This window comes from Tachysurus fulvidraco, chromosome 5, assembly GCF_022655615.1.
Source record: "Tachysurus fulvidraco isolate hzauxx_2018 chromosome 5, HZAU_PFXX_2.0, whole genome shotgun sequence".
NCBI classification, from domain to species: Eukaryota; Metazoa; Chordata; class Actinopteri; order Siluriformes; family Bagridae; genus Tachysurus; species Tachysurus fulvidraco.
In genome coordinates this window covers 5,383,370-5,410,867 of record NC_062522.1, presented here as the reverse complement: position 1 = coordinate 5,410,867, position 27,498 = coordinate 5,383,370, and the positions used below count along the sequence as shown (strand labels likewise).

Genomic DNA, 27,498 nt, shown 5'->3' with positions numbered 1-27,498 from the left:
TTGAACATACTCCACTCAGACTCTTTAGTGGTGTTCAGACATCCACACTGAAGACCTCTATTGTTACCCCTGAAATGCTACAGCAATGAAATAAATAAACCAAAAAAAGGCAAAAGAGGGAGAGAGGTGATGGAAAAAGAACTGTAATGTCTGATGACATTTTTTAAACTTTAATGCTGAGACTCACAAAAACCTTTGATGAAATTCTCACAACAATAGAGAGAGAGAGAGAGAGAGAGAGAGAGAGAGAGAGAGAATGAGAGAGAGAAAGAGAGGAATTGCAACAATTAAAACAAAATAAAAAAAAAACAATTCACAAACCTCCAGAATTCCCTTCACTTTCCTACACTGAAACTGGCTGTTCTGAAAGCCAGCCATACCAGAAGTTATAAATATACAATTCAGTATATTCATAAATGAGACGTATAAGGTTTACTTAAAGTTTATTGAATATGATGTACAGCATACAAAAATAGAACATAGCAAAAGTTCACAGTGTGCAAAAAGGCAGTGACGGTGTGATGCAGAGCTGGAATTGCATAAGGAAGCTCAAACGACCAATGCAGTCTCGGAGAGCGAAATGCAATAGCGCATGTAGCATGTTTGACTTCCTTTTGGATGGGAACATTTTTCTGCCCTTTCATAACTATTAGCTCAAGTTATGTTTCTTTGATGTGTGTTCGGTGAACATCAAGTCAGCATCAGGAGCAAGGCTGCTTTAAATATAGAATGGAGGTGACTATTTGATATGGCAAATCACGTGTTCAGATAGAAGGAAGTTGTGTAGAAAGAAAAAAGGTAAAGGAAAAGGGTAAAAATAAAGAAAGTAAAAGGAAGGAAATGAACAAAGAAAAAAGTTTTTAAAAAAAAAGAATGATAAAGAAAATAGGCAGAAAGCCAAAAAGAAAGAAAGAAAGAAAGAAAGAATGTAAATATAGAAGAAAGAAATAGAAAAGGAAGTCAGCAAGTAAGGACTGTACAGTAAGCAAGTGTTTATAAAGATTATGTGTGAAGATCCTAATGAGTGGGTAGCTCCACCTAGTGTGGATTTAAGCAAAGTAGCTCATTGGTCAGCTGTTGTAACATCCATTATGACATTACAAGCTGGCAGTTTGAGTAAAATTTTCCCAAAAGTGAATTTCAAAGGGAAAGCATTTAATTTGATCTGAAATATTTCTAAAATGATATCAGTGTAACTCATAGTCTCTCACCTCAATAAAATCATCCACACAGCTCAGTTTATACAACATGGCGTATGAAGCTCCAGGCTTCGCTGGTCTCAGAGCTATGAGGAAAGTGGAATATAGAAAGAATCTCTGACTGAATCTGAGCACATGTACACGTGGATACAGATACTGATGCTGTTACCACAAAACAATACTAGCATAGTCAGGGACATTACAAAGCATTTTATTTAACCCTGATCCTCTTTCCCTGTTAGAAATATTGGCTCATGTATTTATGCACTTTAGGCTACTATAAACCATTCCTTTTAACATTAGCATGTTGTTTATACGAGTTGCAATAGCTAGCTACATTAGTGATTTTGCAGTGGATTTGTTCCCACCTTCACATTGTTTTCATTGCATCAAAGCCAACATTATCTGTTTTATGTGTAAGTTGTTTCACTTGTGTTGGAAGAAAATGCTGCACTGGTCAATTTGCAGTCTGGTCCAAATCGCTGCTATTTTGAATCGTCTGTTCCTTAGCACAACAATGTATGCTTGCCATACTTCATATATCATGTGGTATCAGATTTAGGTACCAGAGCACTAGGGAATATGGTATCAGTGTTGTATCGATAAACCCCTCATTAATATGTGTATTTAGTTCAATTGTAATAACACACTTGCTTTTCTGTAACACATTTAATGTAATTTAATTTGGTTCTGGGCTCCTACTGTGTATATACAATAATTTAATAAAAGTCTACACAGACGTTACAATCATACAGATGCCCCTACAGACTCACTCATTTTTATACACACATAATGTCCCATTTTTTTGGTGTATACTGTATGTGTATTCCACAATAATTTGCACTGTATCTTCAGTGAGATATATATTGTTTTGAAAAAAAAAAAAAAACAATTGTGAAATATTAATGTATTTGTTTATAAAGGGTGAATCCTACATCCATCCTGAGGCTCCCTTTAGCACTAAAAGCTACATTAAACCCCAGCGATGTTCACATTTGTGTAGGTATTAGATTAAGTAGCTGTAAGTTTCTTTACAAATAAGTGTACAGCTTTTTATCATCACAGAATCTTCATAAATCCATGTATTTGATGTGATGCGATCATACAGTCAAAGCATCAACCGATCAATTGTTGGTGCAGAGGGGACAAAAGTAAAAGAAATAACACAGACTAGGGTGAACACCATGCCAAATCCCAAGTCAGGCTGAGAGCAAAATGTTGAATTGAATACCAGAACTTTCCGTCCTAAGGTCTTTGTGGAAGACTTAAAGATCTGTCTATGCAGCCCAAAAGTGTCTTGGTTCAGTTGCATTTGGACAAGTTGATCATGTATTGGTATTTTGGTCATGTATTGGTGTGTTCATACCTTATTGACCAACCATTATTCATCAACATGAACCCTAAATGTCCAAAAACAAGGTGAAGCACCCATTTTATTTATACTTATCTTTTCCTTCCAGTTTTACAAACAAGAATGTGATGAGCACTTGTGAACATCCATACGCTCCAGTGACTCATGGCTAACACTGCATCACAGCACCTGTGATAACACAGAAGGTTCAGGAGGTGTGAGGCAGAGTTCAGCTGTGCATGTAGTTCCTGCATGGTGAATCTAAAGATGGAAAGTCGTATTTTCCCAATGGAGGAGCGTAGTACGTGGTAGTGTAGACGTTCGTCTGTGGTGGTGGAGGAGGGTAGAAGTTACAGCTTTCATCGGGCAGCAGATTGTTCTTGTTCAGCGTCTAAAAAAAACAGAAAAGAGAACACCTTAAGCCTTAATATCATTAACTAGGGTTGCCAGTTTATGACCTGAAACAATACCCAAAATTTTTGTTTTTCCTGTAGCTCTCTTATTCTGACAACCACTTTAACTGTTCTGTTCCTGAGCATGGGGCAACATGGTTTCTTCCCAATAGGCCTCTATCAGTACTTGCTGAAATTCCAATTTTTGACCACTAGGTGCAACAATAACATAACAATAAATAATGTTTCCCCTTGACTGATTTGCTAAAAGACTGATGTAAAAGGTGTACATATAGACAAGCCACCACTGTGTTAACTAGTGTCCCTTAAGTATAATTTCCTGTACACCCTAAACTTTTCCCATATTTGGTCATTGATTTCTGTTTCCAGCTTACCTATTACCTAAAAGCAATTCTCATTAACAATTTTCTTTAGTTCAATTCAATTCAATTTAATTTGTATAGCGATTTCAAAAATGGACATTGTGACAAATCAGCTTTAAAGGAATATATCAAATCTGGATATAAATTTTAAATATATACTACATAAACTATTAATTTATTTAACCAGTGGTAAGGATGATGTGGAACAGCCCCGTGAGATGATATGAGGAAGAAGCCATGTCTCAAAAGGGACAATCCTCATCTGGGTGTAAATAATTTCCTCGTCTAAAACTACAAACATCCTATATGGTCAAAAAGTAACCAGGAAATTCAGTCTAGATTCACACAAAGTCTATTTTGCTGAAGTTATCAACTGTTTTCTGTCATTTACATTCACAGTTACTACTAATCGTTTTGCTTCTTTATGTCATCTTTTATCAGACAAGTCTGTGTACAGGTGGGAATGGAAATAAGAAATGAAAGAAACATCAATTTTAAAAATAGCAGCCTTTTTTAATATTAATTAAATATTAATATTTTAATATTAATTTAACTTGTCACTCTTTGTTTTAACCATGATGGATATCTCTGTAACAGAAACATGATTTTTAATTCCTTTTTATAACATCCTGGTTTATCAATCTTAAAGCATATTATTTAGTAAATATTATGAATTATTCAGTAACAAAAGTGAAACTGATAAGGCTTAAAAGATATTAATTAAATTCTGATAACAGTGATGTTGGAAATATCAAAACATTGCACTTAGAATAAGGTCTGGGATAAACAGTTGTATATGAGATGATAGAATAATTACAGGAGTGATACCTTAAACTCCATAGGAGTATATTTCTCATTCTTTGGGGTGCTGGTGTTGTGTTTGTTATGAAGATGGTTGGGGGTGTTGGGATGGATCACCGCGGGCTCCTGGATGGGTTTATAAACCTTCTGAAAGAAGATGTAAACGAGAATGGATCCCAGCAACGCTACCAAGAAGGAGATAGCCCCTGTCAGAATCAAGTGGAACAGGGAGAAACCTGAGAGAGAAAGAGAGTAAGGGTTTAGTTACAATCTGATTTATATCACACGATCACATGCACAGCTGTACATGAAATTCATAAAAGTACATGTTTAATTAGAGCACAGCACATGCTGGGTAATGAAGGCATGATGATTTAAGTTACCTCCACAGTTTAAACCTTTCTTTCCTCCTGGTGAGCCAACTAGAAAAGAGAAAGAAGGGAAAAGTTAGAGAAGCAAAACAGACTAAGATCACTCTGTCTGTTAAAAGGAACATTGATGGTGTGAAATGTTTCTTTGGAAGAAAATGGCTGTTTAATATAGGTCTTCTTCATCAGTGCTGTATAATGGTGGGTTTTTTTGTTTTGGTTTTTTTAGAGTTTGTGCTTTGTGGTTTATTGATTGCATGATACGTGAAGGTTTTTTTTTTGTTATTTTGTCATATAATTTGGCTTCAGAGGAGAAACAGAGTGAAAGATGAACTTACAAAGTGAACTTACCTGCACTTTCTTTTGGAGGACACAGTCTCTGATCCGTGTGGTTCCCTTTACAGGAATTTGGGCTTATCTCACAAACTCGAGTGCGGTACTGAAGCCCATCCTCACACTCGGTCCATTCTGACCAATCCCCCCATCCACCTATCACACACACACACACACACACACACACACACACACACACACACACACACACACACACACACACACACACACACACACACACACACACAGACACACACACTAAATTCCAGGAGCCCAAGAGAAGCTGTGTGTGTTTGCCCGCGCGTGCGCGTCTCACCCTCACACTCATGCATGTTGCACAGAGCCTCCTCAGTGTGCAGGCCAATGCAGATGTCCCCTGAGTAGGATGGGGCAGGGTTTGAGCAGGTGCGAGTGCGTTGGTAATGCCCGCCTCCACAGAAAGTAGAACATTCAGACCAGGAAGACCAGCAGCTCCATGCCCCATTTACTAAAACACAAACACAACATTCTGATTGCATTTCTGATTCTGAATCCAGTTCCAGTGCTGATTCCAGTTTTCCAATTGTTAGGTTTTCTTCAATAATCTGAATTCTAGTGTGCATATTAATACATATTTTATTGTAGTACATAAATAAAATTTTTAGTCCAATTCTGATTCTAAATCTGGTTATGATTTAGTCTAATTCCTTTTGTATAAGTGTATAGGGTTCGGTTACCTGGGCAAGGCTGTGTGTTACAGTCCTGATACTCCACTGGTGTGCCACTGCACAGGAACACAGAACTTTTGCCACCAGGGGAGACACACAAGCGCTTACGGGATCGGAACCCTCTAGAGCACTCTTTGGAACATGAAGACCATGTCTCCCATGGCAACCAGGTGACCCCCTGTACTGGGGTTAAAGGTTGTGCCATGCTTACTAAGTCTTGTACCAGTTCTGCATGAAAGAAAGGGAAATATGGAGAAAAACATACACAGAAACATTACTCCCTAAATTTTATAATCAAAATTGTCAATACACAATATATTATTTTAATTGGTAATATTGTTAAATTCATAACAATTTGTTCAATTCATCCCTCCGGTTGTAGTGCACTAAATGCTGCAGTAAATAAAACAGCATGTTGGGAATCATTTACAACTCAGCATGTGTTTTACCGTCAGTCTCACACCCCGGCGCTTCACCGGCAGGTGGGCAGTGACGAGTCTCTGCTTTGCGTTTTCCAAGCTGGAGGAGGTGTGTGTCAGCCAGTGGAGCTCGACAAGTGTGTCTCACTCGTTGCTCCTGTCTGACCCCGCCCACTGTCACATTCACCGGGTACCATGAAGACCAGGGTGTGTATCGGCGTACCTCGGGACATGCCTCCAAATTACACGTTCTGTACTCCTACATGAGAAAGAATATTTTGTGTGTGTTATCTGTTGGTAACAGATGACCAACAGATGACCAACTATAAATCACTAGAAATACTTTTAAAGCAATACAGAAATGTACAGAAAAATGAATTAAATTTAAATTTGGGGAATCAATTTTCTTGATAGCGTGTTATTTGGTAGCTTAGAGGTTAAAGTGTTGGACCACTGAGTGGAAGTTTGTGAGTTTGCAAGTTCCTTAACTCTCAGTTACTCAGTTGTACAAAATGAGATTAAAAGTAAATTGCTCTGGATAAGGGGGTTTGCCAAATGCTGGAAATGAAAATTTCAACAAAATCACAACACAAATAAAAGTAGTGCTGTTGTAGTGTAATTTCAGAGTTTATTAACGTCTTTTCATTAGCAGTATTAGCACGATGTAATCAACAAAGATGTTAAGGTGCTATGTACTGTAAGCATTGCCATAGAAACAACTTTTCTAGTCAGACTCTTATCAAGTCCTCATATTGTAATTGTAATATAAGAGGAGATGTTGACGATACACTTTAAACTTTATTTATTTACTGTAACCATACTTGCCATGTATAGGAGTAGGGAATTAATACTACTACTACTACTACTACTACTAATAATAATAATAATAATAATAATAATAATAAACTTTATTTTCTATAACGCCTTTAAAAGTAGCATCTGAAAGCGCTTCACAGAAGAAAAAGGAAACATTCAATTATACAAATAATATGTTAAAATAAGTAAGATATAAAAACACACCAAATAGGAACATACTATCAAAACAAATAAGTTAAAAAAAATCCAAGTAAAAGCTACCTTAAAGAAATAAGCTTTAAGGACATTCTTTAGATCGAAAGGTCATGAGTCCTACCTGAGGACACCCAGGACAGGAGTTTCCATTTTCACAGGTTCGGACCCGGGACTGGAATCCGCCGCCACACATGGCTGTGCATGTAGACCACGAAGTCCATTGAGCCCAAGACACAGGCACAGGACACACAGAGTCCTCGTTACACAACCTATACACACCATACATGTGTCAGGGGAGGTGGGTGTCTTATCAGATAAAATACAGACCCAAGTGCAGGGATAACGTAAAAGGGGGTTTATTTAAGGGGAAAAACAAAGGGGTAGAAACACTAGGAAACATGGAAACATGGGAACACCAGAACACAAACACAAGGAATCAGCAAAAAAAAAACAGAAGCATTACACCGGTATCAATAGAGGTCACAATCATTGAAACACACGGAGAAGCTATGCAGAGGTGGGAACGGATAAGGAAAGATCGGGGCTAACACTTGTGATATAAAAAAACAAAAACAAAGCCACATGGAACAGATAAACAAAACCTGCCAGAATGTCTCCCTGGTGTTCAGGCAGGGAATGGTCCCAGCCATACCTGACACATGTATACATTTATGCTTAACTTGCTGATACATTTTTATTATGTGTGTGTCTCACCGCTCCTCTCGTGTCTGGCCAACACACACTCTTCCTCCATGTCTTGGGGTGGGGTTACTGCATGAACGCTGACGAACCTCAAACCCAACACCACAGCTGGTGCTGCATGGAGCCCAGGAGGACCAGGGAGTCCAACCTCCACTTCTACACACACACAGAGCTACATTCAAGAATGCAACAGATGTGTGTTTCTCTATTATCGGCTGGTGTCCTTAAAAATGTCTTGTTCCTCCTCACACAAATTGTACAATGTACTTGACTTTACCTTGAGCAGTTGGTCACCTCCATAATGGGTCCCAAGCACTCAGCCCCCCCACATCGAGGGATCGGGTGATCACACACGCGAGAGCGACACAGGCAGGTGCTTGAAGATTCACCTCCGTCATCATGAGTACATGACTGCCATGATGACCATGTGCTGAAACCACCATCTCGGGTAAGATTTTGCTCCTGAAAAAATTTTAATCAAGTGTGTTGTGAGAATAATCACATAATAATAATAATAATAATAATAATAATAATAATAATAATAATAATAATAATAATAATAATAAATACTTTTAAAAAGCATTTGTTTTATTATTATACTTCAGAGATCTTAATACCATTTTTTTATTTTTTAGGCTTGAATCTTTTTTTTTTTTGTCACCAATTAAATCACTCTGCCATAAACAAGACTTTTTATTGAGTTTACTTGTTTCCTTTATGTTTGCTCTCTTGTGTGTATGTGTTTGTGTGTGTGTGTGTGTGTGCATGTCTTACAGGACACTGTGTGATGTTTTGGCTCCACTGGCTCATGTTAGAGCTGGATTCAAGTGTAGTGCATCGTCTCTGTTTCCTGTCCCAACCACAATATGGATCCCTCGCATACAAACAATCTCTGAAGGAGAAAATAAACAACTCAGTAATAAACAAATGAGTTTCACTCAGTGAAACTCATGGAAGCTTGGCTATGACATTTAAAGCATGACATATTAATTTTTGTGATGTAAAGAATGAAACAAGGACAAATCATCAGTCTTTTTCCATCTTTAATGTGATATAGCAAGCAGCAAAACTCAAGTGAAGAGCAAAGACAAAGAAAAAGTATACAATTAACTGGTTGAAGTGTGTACACACCCTGAACTACTACTTTCTTAAAACTCTTTTGTTTGTAATACATTATCGTTTCTCAACTCTACCATCTTGATTTGGAAATGTTATTCCATGCTTCCCTGAAAAACGCTCCAGATCTATCACATTGGGAGGGATTCTCCTGTATACAACCCTTCTCAAATCATTGGATTTAGATCTAAGCTCTGATTGGACCATTCTTAAATTTTTATCTTCTTCTGAAGCTGTTCGTTTGTGGACCTGGATATGAGTATGTATTAAGCCAAAATAGGTGATCATTCCCTCTTCATCTGCTAACACAGGCTTGCAGATTTTCTGGAAGTAGATAAGAATTTAGAGATATCTCTGTTTCCATCTAACATGAATAAACACCCTTTTGCCTGTTTTGAAGGGGATTCCCGTTCTTGGTAATGTCACTCTGGTGCCCCTCCATCATGTCTTTCTACATGTTTTATAAGCTATTTGTGGGGAAATCCTAGAGAATCAGCATCACAGCTGATTCCAGATTTATGATAATTTTTTTAACTTTTAAACATGAGTTTGAATGTGATTCTGAACACAGTCACAGGCCCAATTATCACACTCATACACACATTCCGTGAAAAGTCTTAGGTTTGCTTTGTTTTGCAAAAGACTGATCCAAGATCTAAATGAAATTTAATACCATATCTGGAGATTAGTGACTAGTGTTGATGAAAGCAGTCCATCATTTAAGCAGAATAAGGCTGTTATTGTATGGTATTGTGTGTATACCCTTTCATCCATCAATCCATTTTCTGAACGGCTTATCCTACATAGTCATACACATAATAAAGCCAACAGGGAAGAAAGTGCTAGTTGAAGTGTTTCCTGAATAAGTAGGTCTTCAACCGTCATTTGAAAATAGCCAGTTACTCAGCTGTCCGGACCCCTAGGGTCCTTCCACCACCATGGTGCCAGAACAGAAAAAAATCTTGTAGCCTTGAGTCTAACTCAGGCAACTTAGGGCACAAGCCAATGGACAACCTGGATGGGATCCTAACCCATTGCAGGACACAATTATACACATACTACAGACAATGTAGAGATGTCAATCAGCCAAAAATTCATGAAAACCCCCAAAGTATGTACATTTTTTTACACACACACACACACACACACACACACACACACACACACACACACACACACACACACACACACACACACACACACACACACACACACACACACACACAGAACATGCTAACCACTAAGCCAGCATGCCCCTCAGTATGTACACATTTTATAAAAGTTTTATTTACATATGGTTATTAAATATGTTTATTAGTGTGACCATATCAACAGCACAGCTTTTATGGTAATAAAACCAGAAGCAAGTAGCATTATAACAAGAAGATGTAACTATCTCAGAAAATTAAAGCTAACAAAATGATAGAAAACAATTAAGATAAATTTAGTGGTCTCTGGATAGCCAAACCTTCCTATGCTGTTCCTTATTTCTATGTGTTTCTTTAAAATGTTTTTCCACTTGCTGGTTTTTCATTAGTCTTCAGTTGGATCCATGCTTTAGCTAAAAAAGCGTCATGTGAAAAAGCACTGACACATAATGATACTATTACTTCTAAATATGGTCTACATTTTAAGAGAAAACATGGTTTATATAAATGACACATGACAAAGAAAACAGAATTTGAAAAGATGCTATGGGTTTACTGTCTCCTCTGATGTAATATTAAACACCTGAAATCAATCAGTGTAGTAAATGCACAATAATAGAGGAAATCAGGAAGGGGCAATACTTTGTTCACAGCACTGTATTATAAAATCAGTGTTTATTCATTCATCTATGCCACAGAAATGGCTTACTGATATAAAATCTATTGCCTTCACATCTTTTTCCAAGTGGACACAGAGGGATGCAGTGAGTAAACATTCCGGGATGCCAGGTATGTGTCATCTTTTTAAACACACACATATGCTAAACCAACAGGGTGCTCTTCACACACCACTGATTCGGAGCTTCCTACTAACAAACCGACAGCATCAGACATCTGTAACCTGTGTGTGTGTGTGTGTGTGTGTGTGTGTGTGTGTGTGTGTGTGTGTGTGTGTGTGTGTGTGTGTGTGTGTGTGTGTGCGTGTTTGTGTGTGAGTGTGTGTGTCTTGAGGGTTGAGGGTGCACACAAATCTGCTTGAGGTTATTGGTTAATAAAACCAAAGCTCTTGTGGATTACAGCTAAACTATGAGCTATGTGACCAAGCATGTGACTGAAGCATGTGACCAAGCATAGACTACACATGTCAAACTATAGTCTACCTGTATATTCTATAGTCTAATGAGATCATTAATAGCATCTTTGTGAGCATCTATAGCCTGAACAAATATGTCCATAGACTGCATGTGATTTTTCATAGCCTACATATGACTATCTATAGACTCCAACTGACCACCTGTGTACTTCATATGGCCATCTATAGCCTATTTGTGAACATCTTTAGATTACATGTGACCACCTATATCCTCTATGTGACCATCTATGGGCTACCTAGAACTATCTGTAATCTTCCATAGACTGAATGTGACCAGATACAGTGTAAATGTAACCATTTATTGTATACATATCTATCATCATCTATAGCTTTCTTTTGGCCTTTTAAATCCAGCACATCAGCATGTCCTTCTATAACCTACACATGACCAGCTATAGCCTACACATGACCATCTATAACCAACACAAAAATATGCCTTGGATGCCATATAAAGGTACAAGAACTTTTGGTTAAACAGCATATTCCGCAACATAGCCTAAAAACAATGATACTTCTTGACATAAATAGTGTGCATTTGTCTTTATATCAATATATAAGAGTGTGTGTGTGTGTGTGTGTGTGTGTATATGTGTAGCCAGGTCAACATCCGAGGCATCACTAGGGCAACAGGACATGACCAGAAGCCCTGTATCTCATACAAAAGAACTTTTCGACATTTACTCAGAAAAAGCACACACAAACACACACACAAACAGACACACACACAAGCACATACACCGCCCTCTGGTTATGAGCTGATGGCTCTCCTAGAAGAGCCTTGGTGACACATGACACAATGAATGCAGGAAAATAAATAAATAACTAAACAGAAAAACAAGAAAATAAATTGCTTTTTGTAGTTTCCTGCCAAGACCAGTGGTATTTAGGTATTTACTCTAAATCTGTCATAAACACCTGATAGTACTAATGAGGTTCTAGTTAAGCTTCATAAAATAAATCTTATTAATGGGGTTTGCTGCACACCAGAGGCTTAATTAAACCACAGAGCAACATGCTGTACACATAAACATAATGATGCTCAGCAAGAAATGGGTGAAAAATGTACTTACCATTGCTCAACATTCTATATCTTGCATGTTCTACATAAAACGTAACATTTGTAAAACAAAGCATAGCAAGCAAGGGAACTAGAGGTAGAGAAGAGGTGTGTGTGTGTGTGTGTGTGTGTGTGTGTGTGTGTGTATATATATATATACACACACACACATATATATATATATAACATATATATATATAATATTTCTGATGCACAGCAATACAAAAGGCAGAATAAAATTTAAGGAGGTTTACTTGTAGCAGCTGGCAAAAAATTGAAGTGCAGTATTCTTAGAAATGACCTACTTCAAAACACACTTACAGGATATTTTTTGACTGTTCACTTTCCACATTGTTTCTGACATCAGACACAGAATCTGATGAACAATATAAAATGTATTTTGAAGCAACAGTTTGGAACGCAGGTGGTCTGAAAAGCTCCATGTTCACACGGATACATCTCTAAAGAGACACTTCTACTGTTCCAACCTAATGCTATTATGAAAAAGATAATTGCAGAAAATTGCAAATATTAAATAAAGTTTCATATATAATATCATTTCATCTATTACCTTGTTTGAAGTTGGAATTGATATTTCAATAGAATGGATAGGAGTGGTGGTAGTAATGCAATTTGTGATAGGTTAAGTGTGTAATATATAAATTAAGCTGCGTTGAACAATAGCCATTTCCTGCCTCAGGATAAATTGGCCAGCGCTGCTTGCCTGCATCTACAGACAGCAAGAAAAGTTGTCTAACTTTGTCTATTACTGAGAAAAGATATTAAGCTTTACAAGATACATTGTTCACTCGACACATCGCTCGGCAGTGTTAGATTACCATTAGAGACAAATGTGGTCATTAGCCAAAACCACATTAACTTGATACATTTGAAGGAAACATTGATCCAATATTAAGCGGGTATTTTGGACAGACACATTACAATAGTGATAGAGGGGTATATTATAGGAGATTTGTAAAGTGTAGGGTTTGGACTATGGTAGTATTGGAATAAGATGTTAGTATAAGATGGTGATAGGGTGATAAGATGTTAGTATGAGATGGTGATAAACACTGAGATGGTGATAATACAAAAGAATTTAAAGTAAATAAATATGCATTTCATCCAAACAATGATAGTTTAATTGTTTGCTTATGATTTTTGCTAAAAAGGTTTAATTACATTGCAAACTGCATGGCAACTATATGTGTGTAAGTATGTATTTACACTCCTCACATTTTTGTAAATAGTTTCTATCTTTTATCTTGATTCTATCTTTTATTGTGACAACACTGAAGAAATGACACTTTGCTACAATGTAAAGTAGTGAATGTACAGCTATTATAACAGTGTACATTTTCTGTCCTCTCAAAATAACTCAACACACAGCCATTAATATCTAAATGGCTACAAATGTAAGTACACCCCTAAGTCAAAATGTACAAATTGGGCCCAATGTGTCAAGATTTTGTGTGGCCACCATTTCAGCATTTCCAGCACTGCCTTAACCTTCTTGGGCATGGAGTTCACTAGAGAATCACAGGTTGCCACTGGAGTTGTCTTCCACTCCTCCATGATGACATCACAGAGCTAGTGGATGTTAGAGATCTTGCGATTCTCCACCTTTCGTTTGAGGATACCCCACATATGCTCAGTAGAGTTTAGATATAGAGACATGCTTGGCCAGTCTATCACCTTTACCCTTAGCTTCTTTAGCAAGGCAGTGGTCATCTTGGAGGTGTGTTTGGGGTCATGATCATGTTAGAATACTGCCCTGCGGCCCAGTCTCCAAAGAGAGGGGATCCTGCTCTGTATGTCACAGTACATGTTGGCATTCATGGTTTCCTCAATGAACCTTAGCTCCCCAGTGCCGGCAGCATTCATGCAGCCCCAGACCATGACACTTCCACCACCATCCTTGGCTGTAGGCAAGACCAACTTGTATTTGTACTCCTCACCTGGTTGCCACCACACACACTTGACACCATCTGAAACAAATAAGTTTATCTTGGTCTCATCAGACCACAGGACATGTTTCCAGTAATCCACCTTAGTCTGCATGTCTACACCAAACTGTTTGCTGGATTTCTTTAAAAGAGGCTTCCTTCTGGGACAACAGCCATGCAGACCAATTTAATGTAGTGTGAAGCATATACCATAGTCTGAGCACTGACAGGCTGACCCTCCACCCCTTCAACCTTTGCAGCAATGCTGGCAGCATTCATACATTTCCCAAACACAACCTCTGAATATGACTCTGACCACATGCACTCAGCTTCTTTGATCGACCATGTTGAGGCCTGTTCCGAGTGGAACCTCTCCTGTTAAAAAGCTGAATGGTCTTGGCCACCGTCCTGCAGCTCAGTTTCAGAGTCTTGGCAATCTTCTTATAGCCTACGCCAACTAAGAGAGTTTTTTGCCATGAGGTGCCATGTTGAACTACCAATTACCAGTATGAGAGTGTGAGATCGATCACACCAAATTTAACACACCTGCTCCCCATTCACATATGAGACCTTGTAACTCTAACAAGTCACATGACACTGGGGAGAGAAAATGGCTAATTGGGCCCAATTTGGACATTCTAACTTAAGGGTGTGTGTGTGTGTGTGTGTGTGTGTGTGTGTGTGTGTGTGTGTGTGTGTGTGTGTGTGTGTGCATGTATGTATGTATGTATGTATGTATGTATGTATGTATGTATGTATGTCTAGGCTCACCGTTGGGTTTCATAACTGGAGCATCTCTCCAGTGGGATCTTCAGAACTCTGCTGTTAAAACTCACAAATAGGGACCTGTCACTCTGCAGAATCTGCAGATTAAGGATTGGTTCCTGCTGATCTGCTGGAAGAAGTTTCATCTCCTCAAGATAACATCCATGCAGATTTTGACTGGATGAGGAGAGCGTCTTGATAACAGTGCCATGTTCTATATGATAAAAATGAAAGAAATCTATACTTGCAACATAATGATTGTTTTTTAAATACATGACAGATCAAATGAGCTCACTGCTTTTCAATGCCATTTTAGGAATATAAGTTTGTTTCTTCTTGGGTTGTTCCTCCTCAATTTCTGCTAAATAGGAATACAATTTGGTGCAAAAACATCCTTCATGCTTTATTTCACCTAAAGTTTCACATTGTTATCTAGTGTATACAAGATAAAGATATGCTGAAATGCTTGCTGGGTTCTAAACATGCAAATAAGTACTTAGGCATGTCTCACCTGTCCCGATGTAAATAACGTGATAGAGTGTGTCACGGCCCTGCACAATGTCCACAACAAGTTTGGAAAAGCGGATATTGTCCTGGCTGATCAGGGGGTCAACAGATACAGGCTGCACAACTTCACTCATCAAAAAGAGTCTCTGAGCATCCTGCAGGCTTCGTTCTGTTAGATTCCCACCAGGGCCATTATCACCTACTGTCCCACACTGAATAAAAACAGACAGAATGAAAAAATGACAAACAAAAATCATTAGACTGTATTTTGGAATGGTATACTGGTAGCTGTTTTGCAAAGAGACATTAGGTACTACAGTACATATTAAATAAATTCGGATGAGACCTTGCAAATAGCAGTTTAGTTTAGTTAGTGTATAGTTTAGGAGTGTATATTGCAAAGCTATGTTGGGAAGGCAGGTATCCTTGGTAAGTACCATGGGAGAGAACACTTGAATTGTTCATGGTCATTAAGAAGATAAATTGGGAAGGGATATCAGCTTTATGCTTGATGGTTGGAGTGGGACAATACTATAATTCATTAGGGATAAAAGCATATTACAACAAGTAGGCACTAGCACGATACATTAGTATCACACACATAGAAATGTGACATAATAATAAACCAGAACTCTGGAATGATGCATTAAAATGACCATTAGGGATGAAACACTGCCATAGCAGATGAACAATAGGATATGGTACAGGAATAGTAACAGATAGCAGGTGTTTAGTGGTAATGGATTTGATTGCAAACAGTTGTAGATAAAAGGATGGTAACAGATAGCAAGTGTTTGTGCATTTCCTACCTGAAAGTTGGGGATGGGGTTCGGGGTGGAGAGCCAACTCATTCGAGGGTTTTCCTGGTAGCGGAATGGACCGTTGAAGGCCTGGGCGATGGCACTGAGGTTGAAGGCACACACTGCAGATGCAGCAATGCTGTTACTGTGGGAGGAAACAAGGGCAGCAACATTAAAAACGACAGGTTTTTCCTTGAATCATGAACATTAGTATTGGGTGTAAATGTCAGAAAGTTTAGGTAATTTATCATATAATTGCCATGTGATACATTTCTATGTCATGCATGACAAATTGCTTTAAGCTATTCACACGAGAATTATGGTAACATGGACTAGTGATGGTTGTAAATTCTGTGTGTATTATGCGATTAAGTGATTAAACCAGCTCCATTTTGATTATAATAATCTGTAGCAAATGTTATGGGTTTTACAAATGAAAAATCTGTGGAACATCCCAAGTCTGCCTTTGTCTTTCAATTTAAGTTTAAAACATTGCAGGTATTCACTGGATCTTAATAGCAGGAGGACCCTGTTAGCAGCACTGTCTGATTGTCTCAGTGCATTTAATCAGACAGTCTACGTAAACAAAACTGCCTTGTGACCCTGTAAGTCTCAGGGCATGGTATACATATATTCCAGTTGCATAGCACTAGCAACTGTAAGACTTAGATCTTCTAATCTCTCCACAACCCAAAGCTCAATTTACTTTTGCTTAGATATTATATAATATTATTATATATACAGCGTAGGGATGTAAAAAATACTACATTATTAGGAATGGACAGATAGTGCCTTTTAAACAGATCCAAAAACAGATATTGATAGATAAATGGGAGCCAGCATGATATAACAAAAAGTTTCACAAAAATATGTTTTTTACTTTCCTTTAAGGAGCGAGTGACAATATATGAAGCTTACAGGAGAAAAAGAAGACCATATTCATTAACATGAACATACAACCTTCAAATAACAAACAACAATCTTGAGTCATCCTTAGTAACTGCCTGGTAAGGGTCATTGTGGTTTAAATTAGGCTATTAACTTTGTTATATTTATACAGATACATGTATGGATAGTGGCACTTCATTATTCTCTTAAAACGGATGCTTAATTCATTCAAGAGAAGTGACTTGGAACAAGGCAAAACTTTAATGAGGCATCACTGTGACATTATAAACAGTAATCAAAACTAAAGCTCACATGTTGGTGGTGAAGATGCCATAGATGAGGTCTTGCTCAGGAAGGTAGAACGTACTGTGGAGCTCATGGTAATAGAAAGGCACATCTCCTGAGCGTGAGCAGTTCAATCTGGCCTTCATGAACGTCGTCCAGGTGTCTTCAAGCAGGAACCTGCCGCCTACATCGTTCTGACACACCCGTGCCACCCGAGAGAACACCGCCTTCCCACAATCCTCCTCCATCGCCACCTCCCGCAAGAAGAAGTAGGTGAAGCGACCTACCTCATACGCTGAGACAAACTGAGGCTCTGAGGAAGGCAGAGAGAAAGAATAATAAACGAGAGAGACACTTACATAATGTCCCTTGCTACTATGCTTTGCCACCATTATACACAACACATTCAAGAGAAAAGGCTAATTAGAACTAAATACAAATGAGAAAGCAAAATAATAATGAAGAGAGGATGGAAAAGAGTCTGAGAGGCAGAAAGACACACTAAACAGAAAATGTAGACAGTGCTCTAGAGAAAGAGACAGACAAGGGAGAAAAAGAAAAGGATTGGGGAATGTAAGATTAAAAAAGAAATGAAAGAGAAAAGCACAGTATATGTTGCTACATTCAGTAAATCAGCTGTTGTTGGAAGCACGTGTGTCAGCACCAAACATGTAAGTAATATAATATAGTATGTTATATGCACCATTCAACCATTTGGAGTTGTACTGAGCTGTGCGGAGAGGAGGCATGTTCCCCAGGCTGCGGTAGATCACAGGGTCACGGCCAGAAAAATCAATGACTGTGGCTGCATAGAGATCACCGCTTTCGGTTACCATGGCGGTGGAGTTGTGTTTGGGGTCGTAAGGACAGCGAGCAACCCCGTTCACCGTCTCAATCACGTGGGCAAGATCAGAAGCAGAGCGGGCAGTGCAGGTGGGTGAGAACGCGTTAGTGCCACAGGAGAAGAGACGAGAACCACTCAAGAGCAACACACGCATGTAGTTCTGACACTCATCCTGAGAAAGAAAGAGAGAGGAAGAGGAAAGGTCATTAATCCTCACAGTCTTAAGTCGTCCTAGATTTTTATTTTTTATAATTTTTTTTTGGTTTGTAGGTAACATTTTCAGAGAGGCAGAAGTGTGAAAGACTAAAATTACAAAAGGAACTAACTACATTAATTATAAAATAAGTTCATATAATAAAAGTACATATTTTTCTTAAATACAGTTATAAATAAACTACACGTGTTGTAATGAGAAAGACATTACATAACCATGGTTGATTATTTTCCCGTAGCAGCATGCTAACCTTATGTTTGCACTACATTCATTACTTATTGTGCTCTTTTTTATTGGCTTTTACCATCTTTTCAACAGTAAATAAAAACATTTGAGAAAGTAATAGAAAATGCTTAACTTAAGAGAGATACTAAGAGGGGAAGACAGATCACTTGAGACAAAACCGAGTAACAGCCACTTTTGTGTCTTCATCATCAGCTCCTTCACCACAGCTCTTTACTCATTTGTCTCTCTCACCTCTGTTTTCCCTTTGCTCCGACAAGATCTGCGTGTGTCTTCATCCACTCCACACTCCATGCCCTGCAACACAGACACAATCAGAAATTATAGACATAACTACTTATGATGCATGATTGCCAAGAGACACATGGAATACATGTTTCAGTCCTGATTTTAACACAGACCTAAATCCATAAACAGGGTCCTTATTTTCACAAATGACAGGCATGGCTAGGTAAATAAATTCAAGTTTTACAGTAATTAAAAAGAGTAACGACTTAGCAACATTAATTATGCTAGCCAGCTGGCTAAAAGCAGCACTGCACTGTACTGCCAATAATCTGCTAGATACTTAACATTATGAAAATAATACTATCATCTGATGGTAAATAGATAACTAAACTAAATTTATAAATGTCAAATGTCATTTCTGATTCTTTTGTCACATTTCTTGATCTGACCTTACTGTTGGGGTTTTGGTGTGGTATTGTATTTGTGTATTGTATATTGTATATTTGTGTATTGTATATTGTATTTGTGGTACCGGATCTCAGCATGTCTGGCAGAAATTTCATCATGGATGACTGCTCATCAGTTAAAGCTCAATCCTAGCAAAACTGAACTGCTGTTCATCCCAGGTGATTCATCCCCAGGTCACGATCTTGCTATATCCTTGCACAACGATCTGATCTCCCCTTCAGCCACAGCTCGCAACCTTGGGGTAACCATGGACAATCAACTGTCCTTTTCCTCTCATGTTGCAAATGTGACTCGCTCATGTCGGTTTCTTCTCTACAACATTAGAAGGATTCGGCCATTTTTGTCCACACAGACTGCCCAGGTACTTGTTCAGTCTCTTGTCATTTCTAGACTGGATTACTGCAATGCACTGCTGGCAGGTCTACCTATGAACGCAATCCGTCCTCTGCAAATGATCCAAAATGCAGCTGCCCGGCTTGTTTTCAACCTGCCAAAGTTCTCGCATACCACCCCGCTACTGCGATCCCTCCACTGGCTTCCGGTAGCTGCACGCATCCGGTTCAAAACACTGATGCTGGCCTACAAAGCCAAAAATGGACCAGCCCCCTCTTACCTCAAAGCCCTCATCATTCCTCGCACTGCACCCCGCAACCTCCGATCTACCAGCACTGCTCGACTGGTTCCACCATCTCTCAGGGTAAGAGGCAAGTATACTACAAGACTCTTCTCTGTACTGGCACCAAGGTGGTGGAATGAACTTCCCATAGAGGTCCGGACAGCCGAGTCACTGGCTATTTTCAAGCGGCGGTTGAAGACCTACTTATTCAGGAAGCACTTCAACTAGCACTTCTTTCCTTATCTTTTGCATTTAAAAAAAAAAAACAAAAAAAAAAAAACACCTTTGACACTTTTTCATTGTAACTTTGAACAAATGTTTTAAACTCATGGTATCTTAAGTATGTAACCTAGTGAACCAGCATTAATGTATTCAGTGTTAGAGATTTAAGCACTTATGTACGTCGCTCTGGATAAGGGCGTCTGCCAAATGCTGTAAATGTAAATGTAAATGTATTTTACTCTTATGGCCCTACTTACTGTAAGTAAACTTAACTGTTTAAGTAAAGCAGAATTCAAGTTAGTGGTTTTTGTTAATTGTAGCTAAGATTCTCTTGCAACCTGGATTATACTGTAATGCCAAGTTTTACTCTAGTTGAAACAGGAACACAGGGAAAAAGTTTGAGTACTTATTTGCTAATTAGCTAATTAGCTAACTTGCTAACGTGCTAGTTTAATAAAGTATCAGGCATGTGTGCTGATGAAAGAGTCAGAATAATAAATGCAATGAGTTTGCTTTCGATTTTTTTATTGCTTAACAGATTGCAGCAGCGCTTTCTGGGTTATTTATGCTGAAGTTGACAATGTTATTGACTCGATCCCTCATCTGAGAAACTTCACTCAAGCTATTAAACTAACAGAATGACCCTTGGTACATTAACTGAGGTAGAAATGGAGAGTGGGAAGCCAACAGGAACGTGTAAAAAAAGTGCTGCAGTTGGGCACTTTCCCACTTTATTAACTGGAGTAAAGAACAAGCTGCTGCGTTGGTGTTTTTGTCAGGAGAAGTGAACATGACTCACTTTAATGGAGCGACAGATGTACGTTCACTGAGAGAATACAGCTAAACAGCATTCTCTTGTAGAGCATTAGTGCTTTGCCTGCTTTAAGACACCAAACGCAGCACATGTATCAAATTCAATTAGCTGATGAATGTGTGTGTGAGAGGGAATCAATATTTTCCTTTTTGAAAACACACAAATGCTTTTAGCTTCAGCGATAATAATGAACACTTGGCCCCGAGGCAAAATACCCCAGAGTCCAACATGGCAAAATAAACTGATTTATCTCAGACACTTAAGAACAAGGCAGTCTGTGGAACCAGTGTGCAGTGTTTTAAGAATTACAGACTGCACCTAACCAAAGTAATAAGAAAGGAATAAAACACTTCTGTTATAGTAAAGTAATTAAAGTGATGCAATGAACATGAAGGTGAGTTACTGTTATATGGTGAGAAGTTATCTATTTTCCAATAACTGCAAGTGTTTTATTACTCTAATACTACAACAATTTACTACATATTCAATTTATTATGGAAAAATATGATACAACATACCTTATCCACTTAAAGTTCTACTTTAGACCAAATCTCTGAAATTTAAAGCTTTTAACATTTTAAATGTTATTATTATTATTATTATTATTATTATTATTATTATTATTATTATTATTATTATTATTATTATTATTATTATAGCTTTATAGAATTTCTCTAGAAGTCGCAAGCTTCATTAACAGTGTTTGTTAGCTACAATAGCCACTTAGCATTTTAGCACCAGTATACAACTAAAGACATAAACTTCAGACACTGTTGATAGAGTATGTTTGGGGTAAAGTCGCTTTATTGTTACTCTGTCAACATCCATGACATATAGGTTCGGCATGAGGGGAACAAATGCTTTCAGCAACACACAAAAACAGCTTTCAATGTAACTCCCCAGGTCACATTTCTAATTAATCAGAGCTTTCTCTAGTATGAATGGCAAACGCACAACAAGGTCAGAGGTCAGAGTTTGAAGTCAGGGCATACTGATACTAATTATCATCTGCAGTAGAGAATTTTAACAACTCAAACACACCAGCACATAAGCATGAGAGTGCACACATGTAAACTCTTACCCTCAGTTCTCTGTTTAAAAGTTTAGAGTCATCTGTTACATAAGTCCTATGTAAAAACCTTTTGAAGAAAAAGATAAAGTTCATTTAAAATAGAAAACTCAATTAAAAATTTCTACACAGAACATCACTAGGCCTGTGTTCAGCACATGATGTCAAATCTCCATAGCTGCTCACAGCATTAACAGTAAAATGTATTCCTTCTTCATTGTCAAATGAGCTATAGATATTCTCTTTTTAAAGCAGTGACTATACAGTTTGTTGTTTTTTAATCACTAATATTAGCTGCCTACACTGTGTAAAATATATATATATATATATATATATATATATATATATATATATATATATATATATATATATATATATATATATATATGTCAAGTTCGGTGTTAAGCTGAACCCGGGTAAATAAAGATTTTAGAGTTAAGTCAAGTTAAGAGAAAATTTAAACTTTTAGGTAAGTAAAGCTCTGAGTTGAGTTGAGTTCAGAAGTAAGTTGAGTTCTGAGGTACATAAAGCTCTGAGTTGAGTCGAGTTCAGAGCTACTGTAAATCAGGTTCTGAGTTAAAGGTAGGGTCTCCGATGTTTGAGAAATGCTTAAGAAAATGAGTCGGAACGACAAACAAAACAAAAATCAAAACAAACGTGTAGCCAATGAGCAGAAAGGGGCGTGTCTTGTCAATATGGGCGGAGAGAGTGTTCAGTGCGCATGTGTGACATTAGCAGAAAGCGGTTTTAACATTGACATGGAGGATAAAAACAAAGAAAGAAAGCGAAGAAAGGCTTACGATAAGGCAAGAAGTAGGACGTGTTAATATAGGATCAGCTTTCCAGCGCTGGAGAGAACTGAAGGAGCAGGAAGTTGGCCGCATATTCACAGATTGGAGTTTCCCGGTCACAGATTGGAGTTTCCCCTGAGCCAAACACTGTTACCACGATAGAAAAGAGGTGTTATTTGTGTAGTAACAGCATTTTGCTAGTAACAGCGTTTAGCTCAGGTGTTATTGACTCAGGAAACTCAAATCTGTGAATATGTGGCCAACTTTACTTAAGACGCCGAGGCGCTTTTTTCCTTCTCGATAGGTGAGTAACGTTGGTTTTGCTTTGTTACACAGAACTAATATATGCCTTTGTCCTTAGCATGATTATGCTTGTGTGTCATTTTTGTTTGTTTGTTTATCTGCAATCGTATTGTTCTTCCCTTCAGCTATGATAAAGACACATTTCTTTCCATTAGTTGCCTGGGTTGCTTATGTATGTGTGGGCGGAGCTATCAATACAGGGGTGGGACATATTTGGGTTAGGGGTGTGTTTGTTTTGGTGATTTCAAATGTCAACATTGGCTTTCAAACATCAGAGACCCTACCTTTAAGACAAGCTCTGTGTTGAGTTCTGAGGTAATTCAAGCAAGTTCCGAGTAAACCGAGTTCCAATTTAGTAAGTAAGGCAAACAGAGAATTAGTATCCTGGGCTGTCTTCCAAATGCCATTCTGCTCCTTTGTCCCTACACTGTATTACTGTGCACTACACTTGTACAGTAATATATTGTCAGCAGGCTTGCTAGCATAGTATAAAGTGCTGGAATATTTAAACATTTGCAGAAAGGTACTGTAATATCATTAATAGAATAAAATAACACATAATCCAGTATATTTGCTCATTGCTCTGATGCCTTAATGCTTTAAACATTGTGCTACACACAGCATCAAGAATCCATTAAGCATAGAAAAAATTTAGACAGCTTGAAAAACTGAAGATATGTTTGGAGGTGTTTGAAAAGAAAAAAAAAAGTACATCACTATGGAGCAAATCATTTAAACCAAGCTCATTTTCGGTAATGGATCACAGTGCAGTGTGATGTCATGTGAATTGGAAAAAAAACATCAAAATCATACTCTTATGTAAATGTGCCCAATTTTTCAACATTTCAAAGAATTCAAATGGTTATTTTGTCACATACACAGTTATACAATGTGCAGTGTGTAGTGAAGTTTATCTTCTAAAGCTACACTCTCAATGCATAAAGGGAATGAACATGTGGTATGTAACCTACAAATCACATGAATATGCTAAATACATAAATAACAATTAAAAAATGATGTGAGTAAACCTAATTCAGCTCTGATGCTGTGAAATGTCTAATTTTGCTATGAAACCACTGTTTTGAAACCACTGAGATATGGTTATTTCTTCAATTTATTTGATTGCTAGTGAAGAATTATATGATTATAATTTTTTTTTTTCCAGTAGCTGAGTTTATAGCAGGGAGGGTTTTTTTCTGTTCTACTCCCTTGTGGAATTACAGAGCATATAATATTTTTTCAACTTCCAAATCAATTCCAGTCCACAAGATAATTTTAATTCAAGATGGGGTATTATTTCGGTATGGCACGGTGTCAGTAAAATAAAACCACTATAAATTAATTTGTCGGAATGCATCAATGCATCACTGATGCGATAACGATTGATGTCAAAAATGTTATTGCACCAAATCCCTCTTTTATAAATGCAGTTGAGTGTTCTGTTTCTTTGTGAGTAAAGGGATGTTGATGTAAATCTTGTTTGTTTGGAATTACACACACACAAACACACACATACACAGCAGATGTGGTAAATTAGGGCCGCATGATTAATCCTATTTTATTGTTAGCTTTAAATGCAGAGCTGTGGAGCTGGGATAACAAAACAACATAAAATGGTTAAGTGGCTTTACTTACAGACAGTAACAAACTGCTGAATTGTGTGTGTGTGTGTGTGTGTGTGTGTGTGTGTGTGTGTGTGTGTGTGTGTGTGTGTGTGCATATTTAGCACTTTGTAAGGTCCAAATGCCTTTAATATAAGTCTTCAGGATAGATAGATAGATAGATAGATAGATAGATAGATAGATAGATAGATAGATAGATAGATAGATAGATAGATAGATAGATAGATAGATAGGATTCCTTTTGGTTACTAATGTTACTAATGTTACTAAGGTGAGGGTTGGATTTAGATGTAAGATAATAGTTTTGTCACCTTTATTATTGGAACACATCATTTACAGAGCATTCAGCTATTATACTACAGCGGCCCTGGAGCAGAGAGGGTTAAGGACCTTGCGCAAGGACCCAAGAGTAGCAGTTCCGTGGTGCATGAACCACAACCTTAAAACCAACGTTAAAACCACTTGAGCCACCACTGGGCTCATATAGATTTATTAGAGGTTGTTGAACCAAAGATTTTCTGTTATTCGCAATACTTTGGTCACACAAATGCAGAGAGCACATCAGCTTTGTAAAAACTGTATTTGTAAGGTTGTGTGTAATTGTGAGGTCACTTAATAAACAACCACCCCTGAGCAAGGCCCTTAAACCTTGTTGCTCCAGGGGTGCTGTACTGTGGCTTCCAAAAAAGCTGGGATATTCAAAGAAAATAATTCCACTGTGGTGTAATGATGAGAATTATTGTTAATAATAATAATAATAATAATAATAATAATAATAATAATAATAATAACTTGATTAGATCATTTTCATTATTTGTTATTTTATAAATACATTTATTTGTTTATTTATTATTTATTTGTTTTTTAATCATTGCCATTGTTGTGTTGTTTTCCTGCACATCACACTGCGTCATAGTCAACATCATCATGATCATCATCATCATTGTGATTAAACATGTTTATCACACATTCAATGTTTGTTTATTTTGTGCAGCAGATTAGAATGTAAAAGTGTTTTGAGCTGTAAGAAGAGAGCAATACATTTTAAACAGTGGCTGTTTCTGAATATAAAGCAGACAGGTTTCATAAGTGGATGTTTTGGTGAGCTGAACATCTAACAGAAACGACATGAAGAATGCATTAATCTGCCACAGCCTGATGAGGTCTATTCATCACAATGACATTCAGCAGGAGGGCAAATGAAAGGTCCTGGGGTCAGAGGTCACCGCTCTGCTAGATGTTTACACATACTTCCACTCTGCTAGACTCATCCTGCACACTGCTTATTCTGCTAGACCACTGAAAATGACATAAAACTGTCTTTCTTCTTATTAGCAATTACCAACCCCTAATTCTGATAAGTTTCAGGGACTAATTGCTTTCTTGTTACAATCAAACCAAGCAACCATATTCAAAGCAGAGCTAATTTCCTCGATTTCTTTAGCATGGCTGTTGCAGCATAAGTATTTCCTTTCCACCGACAGGAGCTCAGCTTAAAGGAATTTCAGAAGGCGCATGCAAGAGATTGTGTGTGTGAAAGAGTTGGGGGTTAAAGGTTAAATGTCAGGCTTGTGGACACAGCTTCATGAGATCAGTGAGGATTTTCACAAACAGTTCAGAAATACAGAGATGAAAGTAAACATGGACAGAGAGCGGGAGAGAGAGACTGCATTTCACTAGCAGTATGATGCATCCATACCTGCCACAAAAAGAGGGAAGAGTCGACCAACCAGTGATGCACACAGGACCTCTCTCTTTCACACACACACACACACACACACACACACACACACACACACACACACACACACACACACACACACACACACCACTCATAGTCTTAGCTCTTGCCTATATAAATGCTTTGGCAATACACTGTGCAAACCGTCATGCCGATAATAATCATTTGAATTGAATTGAGAGAGAGAGAGAGAGAGAGAGAGAGAGAGAGAGAGATTATTTCTGTAGTTTTTTATAGTCATACCAGTAAATCTTATAGAACTGAAAGGAATTGAAGTAAAAGATTTATAACATATTCCATTATGATAACAATTATAATAGATACTGGATATGGTCAAAGACGTGTAAACAGCTTAGATCAGGTTTTTCCACACCCCATATGCACTAAAGTCTGGCCTTTAAAATATAGCTTTAATCTATAAATTAGATGCAGGTAAGTTAGGCCAAAATTCCTCATTTCGAAATTAAATGGCACTCGTGATTCACTGCTGTAAAATGTTGTAAGGCGTGAGGGTTTTAGCTGAGATATACAGGTTTGGACAGCGGTTTTGGAAATTCACATAACATACCATGGACAGCTAGTACATTTTTAATAGGAGAGAAAATAAAAAAACAGCAACAAAGCAGCTGGAGCATTTGAGAGCCTGAACCTTCACTCAGCCTCTACATAACCTGTCAAAATAACAGTCACAATAACAACAATCCTCACCATATTGAGACTATACTTACTGTCGCATGCTGTCTTATCAATCTGATGAGGGTACATAATTATTCAAATAAACATAAAACAGGACACAGGAAATCTACAAGGATTTTTCTAGGGACATGGACAGAGCAAGGCTACAGTCAGTCCGAGACCCAGTGCTGGTGTAAAAAAATAAAGGCCTGAAGGCAAGACACAAAGATGCAGGAGGCCACAATAATCTCAGTGGAAACAGCAGAATCACTTCCTTTCTTCTAGAAAGAGTTTAGTCTAGCATGTTTTGCTGAGGA

At 37.8% G+C, this 27,498-nt stretch overlaps 1 protein-coding gene across 2 annotated transcripts in view; it reads right to left on the bottom strand.

Moving 5' to 3' along the window:
* Window positions 1-426: 426 nt before the first annotated feature.
* Window positions 427-27,498, bottom strand: part of sema5bb (sema domain, seven thrombospondin repeats (type 1 and type 1-like), transmembrane domain (TM) and short cytoplasmic domain, (semaphorin) 5Bb) — a 54,553-nt gene continuing 27,481 nt past the window's right edge. The window contains exons 6-22 of one of the 2 annotated variants that reach the window (XM_027143442.2): window positions 18,867-18,929; window positions 18,035-18,347; window positions 17,359-17,644; window positions 16,168-16,303; window positions 15,363-15,570; window positions 14,858-15,065; window positions 8,441-8,558; window positions 7,944-8,128; window positions 7,679-7,822; window positions 7,086-7,233; window positions 5,984-6,212; window positions 5,544-5,762; window positions 5,144-5,314; window positions 4,846-4,983; window positions 4,510-4,548; window positions 4,154-4,362; window positions 427-2,941 (exon numbers count right to left, since the gene is read on the bottom strand). In XM_027143442.2, coding sequence (XP_026999243.1) covers window positions 2,780-2,941; window positions 4,154-4,362; window positions 4,510-4,548; window positions 4,846-4,983; window positions 5,144-5,314; window positions 5,544-5,762; window positions 5,984-6,212; window positions 7,086-7,233; window positions 7,679-7,822; window positions 7,944-8,128; window positions 8,441-8,558; window positions 14,858-15,065; window positions 15,363-15,570; window positions 16,168-16,303; window positions 17,359-17,644; window positions 18,035-18,347; window positions 18,867-18,929 — 2,976 coding nt within the window. In that variant the 3' untranslated portion in view covers window positions 427-2,779. The remainder of the gene's footprint in view (window positions 2,942-4,153; window positions 4,363-4,509; window positions 4,549-4,845; window positions 4,984-5,143; window positions 5,315-5,543; window positions 5,763-5,983; window positions 6,213-7,085; window positions 7,234-7,678; window positions 7,823-7,943; window positions 8,129-8,440; window positions 8,559-14,857; window positions 15,066-15,362; window positions 15,571-16,167; window positions 16,304-17,358; window positions 17,645-18,034; window positions 18,348-18,866; window positions 18,930-27,498) is intronic. The other variant, XM_047813835.1, reaches the window with a different exon arrangement.